This window comes from Pecten maximus, chromosome 8, assembly GCF_902652985.1.
Source record: "Pecten maximus chromosome 8, xPecMax1.1, whole genome shotgun sequence".
In the NCBI taxonomy this organism is placed as follows: Eukaryota; Metazoa; Mollusca; class Bivalvia; order Pectinida; family Pectinidae; genus Pecten; species Pecten maximus.
The window spans coordinates 22,551,450-22,572,015 of record NC_047022.1 but is presented as its reverse complement, the minus strand read 5'-3'; the positions used below and the strand labels follow the sequence as shown (position 1 = coordinate 22,572,015).

The 20,566-nt window shown below is 37.9% G+C and overlaps 2 protein-coding genes across 3 annotated transcripts; both read left to right on the top strand.

Moving 5' to 3' along the window:
- The first annotated feature begins 70 nt into the window (after window positions 1–70).
- On the top strand, window positions 71–15,241 carry LOC117332801 (developmentally-regulated GTP-binding protein 1-like). Of its 2 annotated transcripts, XM_033891838.1 has the most exons (10): window positions 71–182; window positions 3,738–3,903; window positions 6,662–6,792; window positions 8,677–8,746; window positions 8,975–9,144; window positions 10,167–10,352; window positions 11,124–11,236; window positions 11,863–11,985; window positions 12,608–12,703; window positions 14,385–15,241. In XM_033891838.1, exons 1-10 carry the CDS (start codon window positions 144–146, stop codon window positions 14,389–14,391), a joined length of 1,101 nt encoding a protein of 366 aa, XP_033747729.1. In that variant the 5' UTR covers window positions 71–143; the 3' UTR covers window positions 14,392–15,241. The 2 variants fall into 2 exon arrangements, with proteins under 2 accessions (XP_033747729.1, XP_033747730.1); XM_033891839.1 differs by lacking the exon at window positions 14,385–15,241 and having other exon boundaries at window positions 12,608–12,707.
- Window positions 15,242–16,629: 1,388 nt separating this feature from the next.
- Window positions 16,630–19,998, top strand: LOC117332207 (uncharacterized transmembrane protein DDB_G0289901-like). Its single transcript, XM_033891091.1, has 5 exons — window positions 16,630–16,743; window positions 17,900–18,100; window positions 18,280–18,528; window positions 18,945–19,230; window positions 19,421–19,998. Exons 1-5 carry the CDS (start codon window positions 16,630–16,632, stop codon window positions 19,996–19,998), a joined length of 1,428 nt encoding a protein of 475 aa, XP_033746982.1.
- Window positions 19,999–20,566: the final 568 nt, after the last annotated feature.

The following is a 20,566-nucleotide window of genomic DNA, read 5'->3' as shown; positions in this document are numbered from 1 at the left end:
GACAAATAATGAAATAATTAAAAGAATTGCGAAAACTTGCATTGATGTATTTATTTCCGGTTTTCTTATGGAGAAGTACTTCCGGGTCATTTTGGGAGCCAACTCCTCGCCGAAGTTGCACGTTTTTGGTGAAAGAAGACAAGATGGGTATCTTGGAAAGGATCGCAGAGATTGAGGCCGAGGTAATTGTCAGTGGGTTAAATTGAATAGATTGAATACATAACAGAAACAGAAAAATCTGTCACATCGATGATTAAGTTAGTTTACCTGCGTGAAACATTAAAACCCTTTCACAGGGTCCCAACAGGTTAAGGATTCTTCACCCTATATTTTTGTTTTTAGATATTCTACTTAATTAAATATTTACCATGGCGCCTTGTCATATTGTCATCTACACAACGTCTATCGAACACTTTCATGCAGTAAAGAAAATTATGTTAACACCAATTAATGCAAGTAAACACTAATCATAAATGATTGTGTGAATTCGAAAGAATAGGGAAAATGTTCACATTCCTGCCGAGTGGTAGCCCGAGTTTTCTATGGCCCTGTCACCATGTCAGGTGTAGGGCCAGAGCGCACTACTATATGAAAATGTAGAATTAGCCGACACCGTTTGGTGTCGCTAAGAATCTGGTGTAAATACAATAAAATCGGGAGTGACATAACACCTACCTTACATATATGGATAAATGAGATATTTTTTACCCCAGAACACCCATTTAGTCCCATCTAGGTGTTTTATTCCGTCCGTATAGACCCTCGCTTTACACTAGTAAAAATTTCATACTTGACTCAATGCCATATTGTTAACTATGTAGGTCGCGGTTGGCCTAATTACCCTAATCAGTGCGCGATGGAGCGAAAACGAAAAAATACAACATTTATTTGTATATATTTGACCCCTTATAATTTATAAATAATGAATTTTTGAATTTAATATAACAGGTTTTGGGAAATAATAAGCTTAGTTTTCTAAATTTAAACTATGCAAGAAGAAAAAAACAATAAAAATCATATGTGGTCTTTTCGGTCCATTGCGTTCCGATTCGGGTGGTTAGTCGTACTGTCACTTACAAAATGGCGGGTCAACAGTACGAAATTTTGATTAGCGTAAAGCGAGGGTCTATACAGACGGAATAAAACACCTAGATGGGACTAAATGGGTGTTCTGGGGTAAATAAATATCTCATTTAATAATTTTATCCATATATGTATGGTAGGTGTTATGTCACTCCCGATTTTATTGTATTTACACCAGATTCTTAGCGACACCAAACGGTGTCGGATAATTCCACGTTTTCATATAGTAGTGCGCTCTGGCCCTACACCAGACATGGTGACAGGGCCAGAGAAAACTCGGACTAGCCGAGTGGCTGACAGGAATCGAACATGGGTGACTGGCATGATAAGCCATCTCTTGTATGATGAGCCACAACTCTACCTCCTGAGCCAATGAAGCATGCTCCGTCGGCTGAGTGTCAGAGACCGTATTTAACACTGACTTATACAAGCCCGTTCCTTTTACATATGTGTAAGCGACATAACATCATACTTGGATCAAGTTTGGGAAAACCAATAACTTGCGTTTAAAATACAAACTCGCCTATTATACGCCAACTGAGGTATAAAAATACAAACTCGCCTATTATACGCCAACTGAGGTATAGTTTTGTTACTGAAAATAGCCAAAATCACTCTAAAGTTAACTTTAAAAAAAAAAAAATCTAATTAAATTAAGTCTCATTAATTTAGTCATGAAACATCAAAGATATGCAGAAATAAAAAGATATTTGCACGTTTAGAAAGTACCAAAAATTGATGCAAATCTTCCGGTAGAGTAACAATAAGTTTCTATGTAGACAAAGCTTTCAGTAAACATTTTTTAGTAAAATATTATTTACCTTGTTAATTGATGCACCATTCAATGATATATTGCAAAATATAATGTTTAAGCAAGTTTTGCTATTTTAAATAACAAATCAATACTCCAACTGGCATATTTCACGCAAGTTGGCAGTCTCCCCCAGCCTGCAGATACCTTAATTAGTAATGAGGTACATCATATAAAAAATTATGTGGATTATATATATAATTATCTTATCTTATATATTGGACAAAAGGGAAATGCTATATCATAGAGAATTCATGTTCACAGACTACAAAAAATTCTACTCCTTAGCGCACAGTCAGAAAAAAAATATAAGCCCCTCTACTCGGCTATATCTTTGGTTTGGTTTGTTTTTGTTTAACGTCCTATTAACAGCCAGGGTCATTTAAGGACGTGCCAGGTTTTGGAGGTGGAGGAAAGCCGGAGTACCCGGAGAAAAACCACCGGCCTATGGTCAGTACCTGGCAACTGTCCCACGTAGGTTTCGAAACTCGCAACCCAGTGGTGGAGGGCTAGTGATAAAGTGTCGGGACACCTTAACCACTCGGCCACCGGGGCCCCCTCAGCTATATCAACAAGATGTAATACTTGAAAAGTTAGAAGTGGGGATGAGCTTCGATTTACTTTAAATTTCTGTCAAAATCCCTTGATTAAGAATTGTTAAATATCAAGGCATGCTATCCTGTTGACATGTGACAATGAATTGAAGATGAGAAAATGGACCAAAAACATTTGACGTAGCCGAAGATGTATCAACTATGGAACAAAGTACCTGCGCTTGTGGTAGCAGGCACAAAAGTGAAATAGATAATTAATCGCCTCATTTCATCACAAAATAGCAAAATAGTGATTAACGGTATTTCCCGGTAAAATTAACTTCTGGGAGATGATTAAAAAAAAAAAAAAAAAAAAAAAACTCCTTGGAAGACCATTGAATGACAGGTTGCTTTATGACAGACTGCATCACCTAATGACTGAAAAAACTGATCAATATCGAACCAACTGCTGTATAATGCATCAATGATGCATACTATTCACTTGTAAACATATAGAAACAGTATTATATAGACAATTCCCATCAGCCTTGGCCTCAACTGCCATAGAATGTTTTTGACTCTTGTCAACTTCTGCATCAAGCATCACCATTTTAGCAGTAAAATAAACGATTGTAAAATGCTTTAAGCTGATCTTGCAACTTATACATATTATATTCAAACACATGAAAGCCTCAAATACGAAAGGGACTGCAGTGTAAATACCTAGGTATAGATTGACAACATGCTAGGCAGTATGAATGCTAGCAGTATTCACAGAGTTTGCTATTCTACCTGATTTATTTTTTGCATATGAGGGTTTGTATTCGCATTTTGATATTATGCGAATGCATAGTACAAGCCCAGAGTAGGCTATCTATCTTAGAACGGTTTTATAACGGGCAATCTGAAATAACAATCAATACCTGCTTATAAGAGCAGATAACTCTGCATTACGATGGATATTGTTGTAACCTAAAGGATCGTTATCTAAACTGTACACTTTGACTCTGACACAGCTAATTTTGTCATTTGGTGTCCAATTGGGCCTTTAACAGATATAGCTAATTAATTCCTGTCAATGTAGTTAAAGCCACAAGCCTGTAAACTGACTTATGCTGCTACACTAAGCTAACTATACTTTTTACTAGTCCTCTGCACTTTGTGGCAGAGTTATTTAATATTGGAGCCTGATTTTTAGAGGGAGTTTTCTCCCCTGAAGTGTTGGCTGGTAAAAAAGATTAAAGAAATATTTTGATGGACAGACAAACCACACATGGTGATACATACATATTGATATTTCTCTATTACAGATGAATCGGACCCAAAGAAATAAAGCTACCATGGGCCATTTAGGTTTGCTGAAGGCACGACTGGCCAAACTCCGACGAGAGCTAATTGAGCCTAAAGGTGGCGGTGGGGGTGCAGGCGAAGGGTTTGACGTGGCAAAGACTGGAGACGCCAGGATAGGATTTGTAGGTAAAGTCAGCCTACCTAGGCATCAAAGGTTCAAGGTACCGAAAGGTATTTATCTAAATGGAAGCAGCAAAATTAAATCTTCTGCCTCACTGGATCTCAAACTAGTAACCTGTCTTTAGCGAACTCCCTACTTCTCCATGCTAGGGTAAATGGAAAGTTCCTACCAGCCAGAGATAGTAAGGTGACTTGTACTCTTTTACATTACCTTGTCTTTGGGAATATCTCATATACCATATTTATTCTGGAATAAGCCCTGGGAAAAACACACAGTCTATGACTCAAAGTATAGAAGGGGCTTACTACAGGGCTGTGAAATTGTAGAAATTGCATTTCTACTGAACTATAATAGATAGCAATGGATGAGCTAATTACCAGACTGGGGCTTATTTTAGGTTAAATAAGGTACATATTTTGCTGAAAACAACTTGGAAAAGCAGTGATGGGTGAGCTTATTACCAGACAGGGCTTATTGCAGGATAAATATGGTACATGTTCTGCTGAAAAAGCATTATGGAAAAGCATGTGGTTTGTGCAGTGGTTTTGGGGGCTCAGATTTTGAATCATTGACCAATGCATTTCCTATAGAACTCACTCAAATTTTGTGTTCCCATTATAACTCTTAGTGTTATGATGCATACAATTATGGAAATGGTAAAGGACTTGTCTGAAACATCAAACAAAAAAAAAGCTGCAAATGGCCATCACAGCCGTCCTGTCTCTTGGTATGCCTACTCTGTAACTTCAATGTACGATGATAATATATTACAGGGTTCATGTCCGTGGGTTTACAATGTACGATGATTATATTACAGGGTTCATGTCCGTGGGTTTACAATGTACGGTGATTATATTACAGGGTTCATGTCCGTGGGTTTACAATGTACGATGATTATATTACAGGGTTCCCGTCCGTGGGTTTACAATGTACGATGATTATATTACAGGGTTCATGTCCGTGGGTTTACAATGTACGATGATTATATTACAGGGTTCATGTCAGTGGGTTTACAATGTATGATGATTATATTACAGGGTTCATGTCCGTGGGTTTACAATGTACGGTGATTATATTACAGGGTTCATGTCCGTGGGTTTACAATGTACGATGATTATATTACAGGGTTCATGTCCGTGGGTTTACAATGTACGGTGATTATATTACAGGGTTCATGTCCGTGGGTTTACAATGTACGATGATTATATTACAGGGTTCATGTCCGTGGGTTTACAATGTATGATGATTATATTACAGGGTTCATGTCCGTGGGTTTACAATGTACAATGATTATATTACAGGGTTCCCGTCCATGGGTTTACAATGTACGATGATTATGTTACAGGTTTTCCGTCCGTGGGTTTACAATGTACGATGATTATATTACAGGGTTCCCGTCCGTGGGTTTACAATGTATGATGATTATATTACAGGGTTACCGTCCATGGGTTTACAATGTATGATGATTATATTACAGGGTTCATGTCCGTGGGTTTACAATGTACAATGATTATATTACAGGGTTCCCGTCCATGGGTTTACAATGTACGATGATTATGTTACAGGTTTTCCGTCCGTGGGTTTACAATGTACGATGATTATATTACAGGGTTCCCGTCCGTGGGTTTACAATGTATGATGATTATATTACAGGGTTACCGTCCATGGGTTTACAATGTATGATGATTATATTACAGGGTTCATGTCAGTGGGTTTACAATGTACGGTGATTATATTACAGGGTTCATGTCCGTGGGTTTACAATGTACGATGATTATGTTACAGGGTTCCCGTCCGTGGGTTTACAATGTACGATGATTATATTACAGGGTTCATGTCCATGGGTTTACAATGTATGATGATTATATTACAGGGTTCCCGTACGCGTCTGTGGGTTTACAATGTACGATGATTATATTACAGGGTTCATGTCCGTGGGTTTACAATGTATGATGATTATATTACAGGGTTCCCATCCGTGGGTTTACAATGTACGATGATTATATTACAGGGTTCATGTCTGTGGGTTTACAATGTACGATGATTATATTACAGGGTTCTCGTCCGTGGGTTTACAATGTACGTTGATGATATATTACAGGGTTCATGTCCGTGGGTTTACAATGTACGATGATTATATTACAGGGTTACCGTCCATGGGTTTACAATGTACGATGATTATATTACACGGTTCATGTCTGTGGGTTTACAATGTACGATGATTGTATTACAGGGTTCCCGTCCATGGGTTTACAATGTACGATGATTATATTACAGGGTTCATGTCCATGGGTTTACAATGTATGATGATTATATTACAGGGTTCATGTCCGTGGGTTTACAATGTATGATGATTATATTACAGGGTTCCCGTCCGTGGGTTTACAATGTACGATGATTATATTACAGGGTTCATGTCTGTGGGTTTACAATGTACGATGATTATATTACAGGGTTCTCGTCCGTGGGTTTACAATGTACGTTGATGATATATTACAGGGTTCATGTCCGTGGGTTTACAATGTACGATGATTATATTACAGGGTTACCGTCCATGGGTTTACAATGTACGATGATTATATTACACGGTTCATGTCTGTGGGTTTACAATGTATGATGATTGTATTACAGGGTTCCCGTCCATGGGTTTACAATGTACGATGATTATATTACAGGGTTACCTTCCATTGGTTTACAATGTACGATGATTATATTACAGGGTTCCCGTCCATGGGTTTACAATGTACGATAATTATGTTACAGGGTTCCCATCCGTAGGTAAGTCCACCCTACTAAGTAACCTGGCTGGAGTGTATTCAGAAGTGGCTGCCTATGAGTTCACCACACTTACAACAGTACCTGGGGTCATCAGGTACAAAGGAGCAAAAGTACAGGTAAGGTCACCTGCACCAAAACAGTTTTTGTTTTGCTTGTGATAAACAGCTAGAAAAGTAAACTAGAATGTCACTGTTCCAGCAGCAGTGATGACTTAATATTTCACTTTAAAGTTTTGCGTTTAGGCCTTTTACTCAGAAATTCGGATTCCGACTTTAACCAAACTTGGTATATATATTTTATAGATGAGATAGTGGGCAACTTATCACCTGTCATTTGAAGAATCCAGATTTTATGGTTCAGTGACTTTGAAAATTAGGAGAGCTGGGGAAACTTCCACTTCAAAGCTGCATTTCATTCAGTTTCTCAGAAAGCTCCTGATAATAAGTCCCCTTAATGGGAGACTGTAGTTTCGATTGTGTCCGTCCATCTGTCTTTCTGTTCTTTATCTTGTCTTCCCTCCTTCTGTAAATTTATAGAAAGTAGAATGTTAGACACTTGGTTATATAAAGTCTTCTGATACTCTTCTCCAAATAATTAGGCATACTGGCTGAAAACAAGTTGTTTGCTTCTGGTGCATTTTGCAGTAGCTGTTGTGGTGAAAACTCTGAAAACTAAATACAAGCCCGTTCAGTCAGAGGAATGTTTCATTCATACACATTGTGGTAATCCAAAGGTTCTAGCGTTTTCGCTACTCTAAGGTCACTGGAATGTTTTATTCAAATGCAATATTGACTAGATGTTTGAGTGTTTTCAAGATTCTGACTTAATTTACCAATAGCACATGATGATCGAGTGTGTACATGGTTTAAAAGTGTAACAGGTCCTATTATTCTATAGATACAAAGTTGACATGTCTTAAAAACGTCACAATGTTTAAGTGCAGCTATGATCTTATGATTAAAATGGTGATGCAATTCATCTGATGTATATTAGTCAACAAATGTCTATAGCTACAGCACAAGTGTAGCCATCTGGTTAGCATTCGTTAAAATCTCAAGAAGAAAGCACCATTTATTAGAAAATTAAAATACATGCTCTGAAAATATTACTATGAGAATAATTATCATAGTAATGTCACTTTATAAACAATATGTATAAGAAATAAAGACTCCACTGCATAGTTTTCTGCTTTCCAACTACATTAAATCCATCCTTCAACTTACAAGCACAAAATCAGTTAATTATCCATGCACTGATTAGAAGGGGTGTGTGAAAGTAAGCTGTAGTAAACTGTAGTAAGCTGTAGTAAACTGTAGTAAGCTGTAGTAAACTGTAGTAAGCTGTAGTAAACTGTAGTAAGCTGTAGTAAACTGTAGTAAGCTGTAGTAAACTGTAGTAAACTGTAGTAAGCTGTAGTAAACTGTAAACTGTAGTTAAGCTGTAAGCTGTAGTAAGCTGTAGTAAACTGTAGTAAGCTGTAGTAAGCTGTAAGCTGTAGTAAGCTGTAGTAAACTGTAGTAAACTGTAGTAAGCTGTAGTAAACTGTAGTAAACTGTAGTAAGCTGTAGTAAGCTGTAGTAAACTGTAGTAAGCTGTAGTAAGCTGTAGTAAGCTGTAGTAAACTGTAGTAAACTGTAGTAAGCTGTAGTAAGCTGTAGTAAACTGTAGTAAGCTGTAGTAAGCTGTAGTAAACTGTAGTAAGCTGTAGTAAACTGTAGTAAGCTGTAGTAAACTGTAGTAAGCTGTAGTAAACTGTAGTAAACTGTAGTAAACTGTAGTAAGCTGTAGTAAACTGTAGTAAACTGTAGTAAACTGTAGTAAGCTGTAGTAAACTGTAGTAAACTGTAGTAAGCTGTAGTAAACTGTAGTAAACTGTAGTAAGCTGTAGTAAACTGTAGTAAACTGTAGCTGTTGATAGGACGTAAAGCAATACCAAACACCAAACCAAACCCTTAAATTAAATATCAGGATTATCTTGAATTAATATTTTTCTTTTTCAGTTGCTGGATTTGCCTGGTATTATTGAAGGTGCTAAAGATGGCAAGGGTAGAGGAAAACAGGTCATAGCAGGCAAGTTCATGAAAAATTTACCTTATTTAATGCAAGGTTTAGTTTCACTCAATGCAATATTTAACATTTTCTACATTAATTTTGTTGATTTTGATCATTTGTAATTTTTAGATTTTTTTACTTTTCAAATATTAAGTTCTTGGAGCCTGGAGTTACAGTACTGCTGTCATCGCCATCGATGTGGGATGAAGATTGAATTCATAATTCTATTTTTTATTTTTTTTTCAGTCGCAAGAACAGCAGGATTAATTTTTATCGTGCTTGATGTGCTGAAACCACTACAGCATAAAAACCTTATAGAAAAGGAATTGGAAGGATTTGGTATCCGGCTCAACAAAGATCCACCACAAATTGGGTTCAAAAGGAAGGAGAAGGGAGGAATCAACATGCAAACATTGGTAGGTCACAGAGCAAGCCAAGATAAGTTTGTCTACTTCCGTAGGTCACACAGCAGGCCAAGATAAGTTTGTCTGCTTACAGAAAACACTGGTAGGTCACACAGCAGGCCAAGATAAAATTGTCTGCTTCCAGCAAACATTGGTAGGTCAAACAGCAAGCCAAGATAAGTTTGTCTGCTTACAGAAAACACTGGTAGGTCACACAGCAAGCCAAGATAAGTTTGTCTGCTTCCAGCAAACATTGGTAGTCACACAGCAAGCCAAGATAAGTTTGTCTGCTTCCAGCAAACATTGGTAGGTTAGCCCCAGGTAACATAATTAAGCTGCCAAACACTTGGCAAGCCTCGTGTTTCGCAGCTTAAGAATCTCCCCCTCGGGTTGAGATCCCCTGTCTCACCCCCAAGGGGGTAAAAGATTCTATTAGTCTGCTTCCAGCAAACATTGAACTTTACTGTGTTGGCTGTTCTACAGTTGTTTATTATATTGCATGTCTTAAATAAAAGTTAATATTTGAATCGGATAATGAAATAAAGTTCATGTCAAAGCATTTGTAGAAATGAATATTTGTGTTATAGTTTACTGAGGATAGGCAATCTGGAGTTGAAAAGCGAGTTGAATAAATAAATACCAGTGCTTGTTTTCATGAAATCATACTCGTGCTCAAATATTCATTTTGTGCTCAGACTTGTATGCTTTAGGTGATAAGTCTGATATCGAAATTTAAATTTTTACAATGATTTAACCCTTTCAACCCTAAGAAACTAACGTGGACTCTGCCATTCTTTCATAAGTTTAAGTCCAATATGGTCAGTAGGGGTGAAAGGGTTAAAGGAGCTGTTGGACTTCCAGTGAGATATTTTTTGGGTTTCTCTCTATAAACTGCTGTTTGTTATTTTATAGCGAGTTTAAAGAAAATGGGGTTGAGCACAGGTTTCACGTTTGAGCATGAGAATGATTTCATGAATATGGGTCAAGGTTTAAGAATTTTGATAAAAAAACTCAGTTTGAAGTATTTGTTACAGGTGACACAATCAGAATTGGACTTGGATTTAGTAAAGACGATTTTGAATGAATATAAGATCCACAATGCTGACATTGTCCTCCGAGTTGATTCCACATCCGAGGAGCTCATTGATGTGATAGAAGGGAACCGGGTTTACATTCCCTGTATATACCTGCTCAACAAGATAGACCAGATATCCATCGAGGTAAATAGATAAAGTTGTCACTTTGTAGAACTCTTTGTAGTGTTAATTTCATTTGTGCCAGAACCAGCCATTGTGATAAACAAAGCGCAACCTTCACCAGAATGCTCCGTAACAATCTCATTTAAGGCTTCCGAGTTGCATAGAATATAGTGGATACTGAATGACATTTCACTTGTATAGAGTGTCCCATTTAATGGCACCAGTTGTACCAGAATCAAGTAGTCAATATGATAAATGGATCATGACATTCCATTGTAATGATCCAGTTTTTCTGGGAAAAAATGATATTCCCCACAACTATATAGAGTGTTGTTAGACATTAACAAATAAAGCTATTAACAAATTGAACATGAACATATTTTGATGTTTGGTCAAATCCAACCATGTGAGCGATACAGGCCCTGTGGGCCTCTTGTTTGTGTATAAAGAGCTTGTTGATTGTTGATCTCATGAAATACCGAAAAAAGTTTTTACTGAAATAATAGGCATGCTGAACTTTAATGGACCCTGGATTAGATAGAGCTGAATGTTATCTTCTATTATTATTATCTTTGAATTAAAAGAGATGTGAAACTGTCTGAAGATTCCTACGTAATTTGCAATTTAACTGTTTTTTTGTTTTGTTTTTTTTTACTAATGAAAGTCTTGACCTATATTGATTTTATGAGAGTAAACAATTAGTACAACTACTTTTTGTATTTGCATATAGAAATGTACAAATCCCTTTCTAAAATTGATTTTGTATTTATTGATGGCGTTTCTTTGTGTTAGGAGTTAGAAATAATTTACAAAATACCTCACTGCGTGCCCATATCAGCACATCACAAGTGGAACTTTGACGACCTCCTGGAGAAGATGTGGAACTACCTTGGCCTTGTTCGAATGTGAGTACACTTTATAAACTGTCATGAGGTAACTTATTGAGCAAGCAAAAACAGTAACATCACCATCATAAAAAGTTATTCACATTGGAAAATATTGAGTTATTTCCTGACAACTAGCAACCCACCACTTGCAGAAATTGATAATTATTTTCTTCTTATCTTCGAACTGGTATGCTGATGTAAAGTATAAATGTTATTGTTCAGATAATTCCTGCACATTTGTTTATCATTCCGGCACATTTTTTCAAGGTTTTTTTCAGTTGTAGAAAAGTATCTATAATGCTTTATATTAAATGCTTTATATTTCCAAGATAATTAAATGTTTCCGACATTCAGGTAAAAAGCATCATGAATACTTTCTATGTAAACCTGGGCCGTTTTCGTTAATTGGTTGGGCCAGTTGGACCATAGTTATTTGTTTATGAGTTAAGGAGGGACCTGGTGATCTTGTTGTTTTCAGAGGAGCCTTAACAAAGACTTTCAAGGCTTCTATTAACATTATATCAAGCTCTTTGACTAAAGTATTACATTTAAAAACAGACAAACCGCTATGTCCACACAAACGAACCCGCCCCTGATGATTATCCACATACAATTTAGCTTTGTCTATTCTGTTTTCCCCACAGATACACAAAACCTAAAGGACAGCTTCCAGATTACACTTCACCAGTTGTTTTAAAAGATGGCAAGAGTTCAATAGAAGATTTCGCCAACAAACTCCACAGAAGTTTACTAAAAGAATTCAAATAGTAAGTTATCTCCCCTGCCAACTAGTTCTGGCAGGGAAGGGAAGTAACTCTGTTATCTTTCATCCAGTTTATTATCATTTATGAATTATTCTGAAATTTGAAAAAGATGATCGTGCTGTTTAGATTGAAAAAAAATCTTAAAGTTTTTGAATCCACACATTGGAAATTTATTATAGGAATACATGTAGTCAAACTTAGTTATCTCAAACTTGAAGAATATGCTTGACTTAAATAAAAATTCAGTTCTGCCTTTTAATAACAAGATTCTTGTAAAGTCTTTAGTCAAATACTGTATTTACCTAGTAATCAGCTCATGCCTTGTAATAAGTCAAACCATGTCTCTTGTAAAAATCTGAATTTTCATAATTCTCACAGCCATGCTAGTAATTTACTGCTTTTTCTATTTACATCCATTGATTAGAATGATACAAATCTCTGTGTAACAGCCTGACTAAATCACCTGTTACACCACTGCTTACCCTTACAGACATTAGACTCATATTTGGCACAGTTTTCCATCCCCAAAGTATTTATTATACAAATACATGGACCATGGCGTTGACATATTGTGCTAAGTCCCTGTGAACCTGGCCATATTCTATATATATGTTGGTTTTTTCAGTGCGTTGGTTTGGGGATCATCAGTGAAACATCAGCCCCAGAAAGTTGGCAAGGATCATGTTTTAAGTGACGAAGATGTGGTCCAAATTGTGAAAAAGTAAGTTTGATATTGTGTTATTGATTCCTGGCAGATTATATTGGCCGCTCTCATTCCTTCCTCTGTTTATTTATCCTTCAATAATCAAAAGGAGGGGTGCCAATTTCAGCCATACTGCAGGTAGATAGCATTTTAGGTTTTCGCCTGTTGTCAGTATAATGTGACCGGGTGGGGTGTTCTGCGGGGTGTTTTAGTATACTTCGGAGAGGTACTACTATAAAATTGGTATCAGCTCTGTGCTATCACAAGGAGACACACACAAACATACCACTGTCTTCCAAAACACACACATACACCTCATGCATGCATCTTAAATCAGGGGAGGCTGTCCTTTAGCGAGTTGGAAACCTACGTGGGGCAGTTGCAAGGTACTGAGTGTAGGGCAGTAGTTTTTCTTCGGGTACTCCGGCTATCCTCCACCTCCAAAACCTGACATGTCCTTAAATGACCCTGGCTGGATGTTAAACAAAAACAAACACACAATTAAACTAAGATATTTACAAGATATCACTTGTTGTGAACTCATAGAATTTTGACATGTTAAGGTATACAATGAAAATGTTATCATTAACATATTCAATACTGGAATAAAAATGATAGTTTTTGCAGTTTCTGTGATATCTGCACATCCAAATTTAGTCAATGGTTGTGTGTTAGGCTCTTAAGCTTATTGCAGTACATATGACGTACATACATTTTGAAATATAATAATGAGAGTTTGACAGTGTCATTTTCATGCTTTTTCAAGGTAGGATTACCATGAGTTGACCAATGCAGACAAGATTTCCAGTTCTGAATATTTTTACAAACACAAGTTGTTTTGAGATTAATGCAAACAATGATACAATACACATACTTGCTTATCACCAAAGAAATAAAATGTACATTCACATATATACACAATAATACTTAAAAACCGATAATATGTACATTGCATACACAATAATACTTTAAAAACCGTTTACATGCAAATGGATACATTGGATTTGAGGTTAGTCAGATGGCACAGTGTACAAGTCTTTCACTTAGGGGTTCAATTTCCTGATCCGACATGAAAAAGGTGTGGGTCACCTGCTGAACAATGTGGGTTTTCTGTGGGTACTCTTGCCTCTTCCCACAGTGACTCCTCATGCAGTTCCATCCGGCTATTAAGAATGATAAATATAAGTTGGTTTAACATGTTTCGCAATTGTTGTAAATTAAATAAAGTTTACATTTAACATTTATAAGTTTTGCCATTTTCATGTTTGGTGTCATATCAGCCAAATATCCCAGTGTAGAATACTTGATCAGGTAAAATGGCAAAAGTAAAAAGTCATGTGAAGTTTGTATAAATGACAAACCAGGACCAGCCTATTTTTCCTCGAATTCTATAAACGAAGGCATGAAAATAACACTGCAAAATTAAATGCTGTTTAATATAGGGGAAAAACTGAAATTGAATACAAATTCAAGGTACGCAATCAATCACATTGAAGATTTACAAATTTCAAACCTGGACTCTGGAGTTGCTGCTCATCTTTTATACCTTGATTTTTCTTCTTTTTAAGAGTGCCCTGCATACCATGTGGTATCCTCCTGAAACCTAGAAGACGAACTTTTTCCTAAACTACACTGAATAGGCGTTGGTTCATTGGGAATTTCCCCACTTTAGTTTAAATTGTTTATTTGTTATTTTCAGAGTATGAGCTGCCTTCCTGTTTGCTAAGTTATTGACTGGTTCTCATGGAGAAATACTCAGCATCTGTTAACATTAATGGGAATTTCCTTGAGAATGAAGATCGCCAAGGACTTGTGATGGTTGTCATAGTTATTACTGACCCTAGCTATGTACTTTTGTCAACACTGAAGTTACCTCTCCTATGTGAATCAAATGGAATTTCTACAATAAGAAGAGAATGGATTTATTTAAAAATCCTAAAATTCCTATATAAAATGGTTCTTTTCTACATGGAAATATAGTAAATGTACATATTTTAGGGCACTCTAATTTCAATGCTTAATAGAATTAGAATAGATTTATGAGGAATTAGTACAACAACAATACTGGTGAAAGAAAATAGTATAAAGACAGTGTAATTAGCACAATCAGAAGTTAGCTGAATGACTTCGGCATGAAAAACGCTAAAATCAGATTACCTCTAAAATCGTACTTTTGCAGTAGGTTCATATCAAATCTGTGAATTCATGTGAATTTACAGGAATATTTTCTTAGAGATAGAAGAACTATAGGTATTTGTAAATTCACCCGGATTTTTTCATCAAGGTGTTGCAGAAATGTTTATATCCGGATTGAACCATGGGAATTCGCTCTAGATACCTATGTAGAACGGGAGACTTATGCAAATTTGTTTTAAAATTATGAGTTGGATTTATGTGATTTTTGTTAAATATCGGTGAAAGGCGAGGATATACCACACCTTATGAGAAGGACATGTTTGGTGTATTGGTTCTTTAATTTACTGACATGAATTTGAAGAAACAGGATCTGTTGCTTTGAAAAGTGAATATTGCCCCCATTAAAATGCATTAATTTTATATTGTGTTCATTTTATCTTTTGTATTATAGAAAAGATTTGATTCTTTAAAAAAAAACAACCTGGTTCTATACATTGATGCATCTGGTCCAAATTACTAAGTAAGGATATACCATGTGGGGATGTCCATGTAAATTTTCCTATTAAAACACTTCCTATACAGAATAATAATTATAATATTAATTTGGAGTTTTATATACTACAGCAACATGGTGGTCTCAAAGGGCTTCACAAATTATTAACCATGGTTATTGTGCCTTTACCAACCAGCCAGTGTCTTTCTCAACTCCCTGGGGAGCATACAGCCGGAGCTTAGCCATTTGGCATTAACACCTTACATACAGCATTTCTTGCACTGCCCTAACACATACTCCTGAGTCGACTGGAAGCTAAGAGAGTAAAGAGTCATGTTCATAGATACAACACAACCCCCCAGCTGGGACTTGAACTAAAGACCCTTCAGTAATGTAGCCATGAGTCGTACTACTAGACCACAGTGCCTCCAGAATGACAGGGAGACATTTTGAAAAAAAAACTAGTGTTGATCATCGCATGATGACTTATCAGTGTCCACAGCAGTGTCCACAGCACTACCATGGTCATCTGATGACTGACATCTAGAAGACACTTGCAGGGGTAAAAGGTAAAGAAGAAATAGAGGAAAGGGAAGAAAAGAAATAAGGGATGGATGAGATGAAAAGGAGAAACAAAAACAATAGACACAATCTTGCACCTTCATTATTGGAGACAAGTGTGACAAATGTGTGCTGCAGCCTTCCTTAGTCATAGGAACTAGACATTTGAAGGATGGGACAAAGGACACAAGCAATGGAAGAAGTTGAGATAAAGGTTGATGATTCTATTCATTCTGTACATGTATAATTGGTATACATGCCCAGGGACTTGATATTCGGTGTGTAGCATGCTGGGGTGAAGGGCTACCAAATTTGCTAAAATGAACGATGTTGACCTACATTCAAGGTCACATAGGTCAAATGTGTTTAAATCTTTTGATGACTTCTCAAAAACCCAGAGGCCCAGGGTCATGCTATTGAGCCAGTAGTATGCTGGGATAAAGGCCTATATAGTTTGTTGAAATTAATGACCTTGATCTAGTTTCAAGGTCACAGATGTCAAATATGTTTAAATCTTTTAAGAACTTATTCGCATTAACTAAGCATCCCAGGGAGGTGATATTGGGCTAGTAGCATGTCGAGATGAACGTTACAAAGAATGAATTACCTTTACCTACTTTCAAGGTCACAGGAGTCAAATATGTCAAAATCTTTGAACAACTTTTGGTCATTAACTAAGAGACCAAGTGTCATGATAATGGGTTAAATTGTCTGTTTTGAAAATATTTGGTGTCATATTGTCAGCAACAGGGCTATGAGTGGTCATATTGTCAGCAACAGGGCTATGAGTGGTCATATTGTCAGCAACAGGGCTATGAGTGGTTATGAACTTGACAATGAAGAAGCCAGTCTACATTCATGGAAAAGGGTAATCTAAATATACTACTAATCATGACTTTGCAGATGACCTTACTTTCCTTAAATGGTTGGAACCGTCACGTTTTGTCAGGTAACTGGGAGAGCAAGTACCACTAGGACTAGGAGAGGACGTGTATTTACGCACAAGAGGAATAACAAACTGCAGTTCCGTCATATTCAGCAATAAGAAGCCAATGGTCGATATCACTAGTCGTATTCCAAAGCCGGGAGATGTCTTCTATATACTCCGGAAGGTATGTTGATCTAACGAGCATGACGGGCAATATAGAGCGACACAGGGCAGGACTGCACGGTATGTGCTTCTTAGTACAAATACAATCACCGTACCTCTAGAGAGTCTGAAATGCTGGACAATTTAAAATTGCGCCCACTTGCGTAATTGCATGTTTGGCCATGCTTCGTAAGATCGTCAACAACGATGTCACCTTAGCAAAATCTTACAGATACCATCACTCCAGGCATGGTCATCTACTTTCCTTCCCAATTTCCCACTCTGAAACCAGAATCGCTGAATTCTTCACTCGATCATATCCGAGTGGAAAAACTTCCTCCAGCCCCACGATAGATTCTTTTAAAGCCAGCTCTTAAACTTCACTGACCAAACACTGATTTAATTTTGTCTTTGTTAAAAACAAACTGTTTTGTTCCTCCTTCGATATTTACTTCCAGATTGTTTAAAGTTTGTCAGTACCCATTATGATTAGAAGAGTATTGGAAGATCTATATGAAATGCGGATACAATATTACCACATTTTAGAGATTATTAAAGGGGGAATGACAAGAAAGCTAAAATTATTTCTTTTGTGAACACCATGAAGAATCATCGATATCAATGCTTTGGTTGTGGGGAACAGTAGTATGTTAGTAGAAATGGACGCCGACTGGCGATGAGCAAATAAACAAGGCTTATATGGAAGGGGAGGAGAAACTGATTGGAAGACAGGAAAGAAGGACGAAAACAGTTGTCAGAGGGGAAGCTGTGGAAAGTAAGAGAGTGGGATGGAAACATTGGCGGGGAGGGTGGATACACCTTCTGTTAGAAGACATGACAGCAGAATGGAAGTATTGGTGTAGAAGGGGAAACCTTCTCTTGGAAGCCAGGAGGGTAGGATGGACACATTGGTGGGTCGGAAACATTGGTGAAGGAGGGCAAACCTATTGGAAGTAAGGATGGTGGGTCGGAAATATTGGTGAAGGAGGGCAAACCTATTGGAAGTAATGATGGTGGGTCGGAAATATTGGTGGAGAAGGGCAAACCTATTGGAAGTAAGGATGGTGGGTCGGAAATATTGGTGAAGGAGGGCAAACCTTCGCTTGGAAGCCAGGAGGGTAGGATGGACACATTGGTGGGTCGGAAACATTGGTGAAGGAGGGCAAACCTATTGGAAGTAAGGATGGTGGGTCGGAAATATTGGTGAAGGAGGGCAAACCTATCTGAAGTAAGGATGAAGGGTCGGAAATATTGGTGAAGGAGGGCAAATCTATTTGAAGTAATGATGGTGGGTCGGAAATATTGGTGGAGAAGGGCAAACCTATTGGAAGTAATGATGGTGGGTCGGAAATATTGGTGAAGGAGGGCAAACCTATTGGAAGTAATGATGGTGGGTCGGAAATATTGGTGAAGGAGGGCAAACCTATTGGAAGTAAGGATGGTGGGTCGGAAATATTGGTGGAGAAGGGCAAACCTATTGGAAGTAAGGATGGTGGGTCAGAAATATTGGTGAAGGAGGGCAAACCTTCGCTTGGAAGCCAGGAGGGTAGGATGGACACATTGGTGGGTCGGAAATATTGGAGAAGGGCAATCCTATTGGAAGTAAGGATGGTGGGTCGGAAATATTGGTGAAGGAGGGCAAACCTATCGAACTAATGATGGCGGGTCGGAAATATTGGTGAAGGAGGGCAAACCTTCGCTTGGAAGCCAGGAGGGTAGGATGGACACATTGGTGGGTCGGAAACATTGGTGAAGGAGGGCAAACCTATTGGAAGTAAGGATGGTGGGTCGGAAACATTGGTGAAGGAGGGCAAACCTATTGGAAGTAATGATGGTGGGTCGGAAATATTGGTGGAGAAGGGCAAACCTATTGGAAGTAAGGATGGTGGGTCGGAAATATTGGTGAAGGAGGGCAAACCTTCGCTTGGAAGCCAGGAGGGTAGGATGGACACATTGGTGGGTCGGAAACATTGGTGAAGGAGGGCAAACCTATTGGAAGTAATGATGGTGGGTCGGAAATATTGGTGGAGAAGGGCAAACCTATTGGAAGTAATGATGGTGGGTCGGAAATATTGGTGAAGGAGGGCAAACCTATTGGAAGTAATGATGGTGGGTCGGAAATATTGGTGAAGGAGGGCAAACCTATTGGAAGTAAGGATGGTGGGTCGGAAATATTGGTGGAGAAGGGCAAACCTATTGGAAGTAAGGATGGTGGGTCAGAAATATTGGTGAAGGAGGGCAAACCTTCGCTTGGAAGCCAGGAGGGTAGGATGGACACATTGGTGGGTCGGAAACATTGGTGAAGGAGGGCAAACCTATCGAACTAATGATGGTGGGTCGGAAATATTGGTGAAGGAGGGCAAACCTATCGAACTAATGATGGTGGGTCGGAAATATTGGTGAAGGAGGGCAAACCTATCGAACTAATGATGGTGGGTCGGAAATATTGGTGAAGGAGGGCAAACCTATCGAACTAATGATGGTGGGTCAGAAATATTGGTAAAGGAGGGCAAATCTATTGAAAGTAAGAACGAAGGGTCGGATATATTGGTGAAGGAGGGCAAACCTATTGGAAGTAATGATGGTGGGTCGGATATATTGGTGAAGGAGGGCAAACCTATTGGATGTAATGATGGTGGGTCGGAAATATTGGTAAAGGAGGGCAAATCTATTGAAAGTAAGAACGAAGGGTCGGATATATTGGTGAAGGAGGGCAAACCTATTGGAAGTAATGATGGTGGGTCGGATATATTGGTGAAGGAGGGCAAACCTATTGGATGTAATGATGGTGGGTCGGAAATATTGGTAAAGGAGGGCAAATCTATTGAAAGTAAGAACGAAGGGTCGGATATATTGGTGAAGGAGGGCAAATCTATTGGAAGTAAGGATGGTGGGTCAGAAATATTGGTGAAGGAGGGCAAACCTCTTGGAACTAATGATGGTGGGTCGGAAATATTGGTGAAGAAGGGCAAATCTATTGGAAGTAATGATGGTGGGTCGGAAATATTGGTGAAGGAGGGCAAACCTATCTGAAGTAAGGATGAAGGGTTGGAAATATTGGTGAAGGAGGGCAAATCTATTTGAAGTAATGATGGTGGGTCGGAAATATTGGTGAAAGAATGGAAACCTATTGGATGTAATGATGGTGGGTCGGAAACATTGGTAGAGAAGATGAAACCTTCTATTTGAAGGAAGGAGAGGCAACCAATCCAAGGTTTCCACCAATCAAGACTGACATATTATCCCCAATACGGTAAACGGCGCCTACGATTTGTAAGCTGTAGTGAAATGTGTTACGAGTTTGTTATTACTTCAAAAGGAATACTAATGATAAATAATTTTATGAAGAATACCAAGGCATTTATAAAATGAAATTAATATATATCCTTTTATAATATCCGACAAGCGCTTGATCCAAACGTGATGTAGTCCTGTTATTATTGACATGATATTATGATGTCACAAATCAAACACGATTACAAATACACTGTATTTTTATTCTGGTAGTTCCCTGTTAATAATACTCTTTTATTTACTTTTATTTTCTGGTGTCAAATGGGCCGACGAGGCGACGGGAAAACAGCAAACAAATCTAGTTCAT

Bases quoted from the DNA above. Each gene is read 5' to 3' on its own strand.
- LOC117332801 (XM_033891838.1), top strand. From the start codon at position 144: ATGGGTATCTTGGAAAGGATCGCAGAGATTGAGGCCGAG. The intron at 6,793-8,676 runs GTAAGGTCACCT...TTTCTTTTTCAG, and splicing joins ACAAAGGAGCAAAAGTACAG to TTGCTGGATTTGCCTGGTAT. The intron at 9,145-10,166 runs GTAGGTCACAGA...TATTTGTTACAG, and splicing joins GAATCAACATGCAAACATTG to GTGACACAATCAGAATTGGA.
- LOC117332207 (XM_033891091.1), top strand. From the start codon at position 16,630: ATGAGTGGTCATATTGTCAGCAACAGGGCTATGAGTGGTCATATTGTC. The intron at 16,744-17,899 runs GTAATCTAAATA...ACATTGGTGAAG, and splicing joins GTCTACATTCATGGAAAAGG to GAGGGCAAACCTATTGGAAG. The intron at 18,101-18,279 runs GTGGGTCGGAAA...TTGGTGGAGAAG, and splicing joins AGGGTAGGATGGACACATTG to GGCAAACCTATTGGAAGTAA.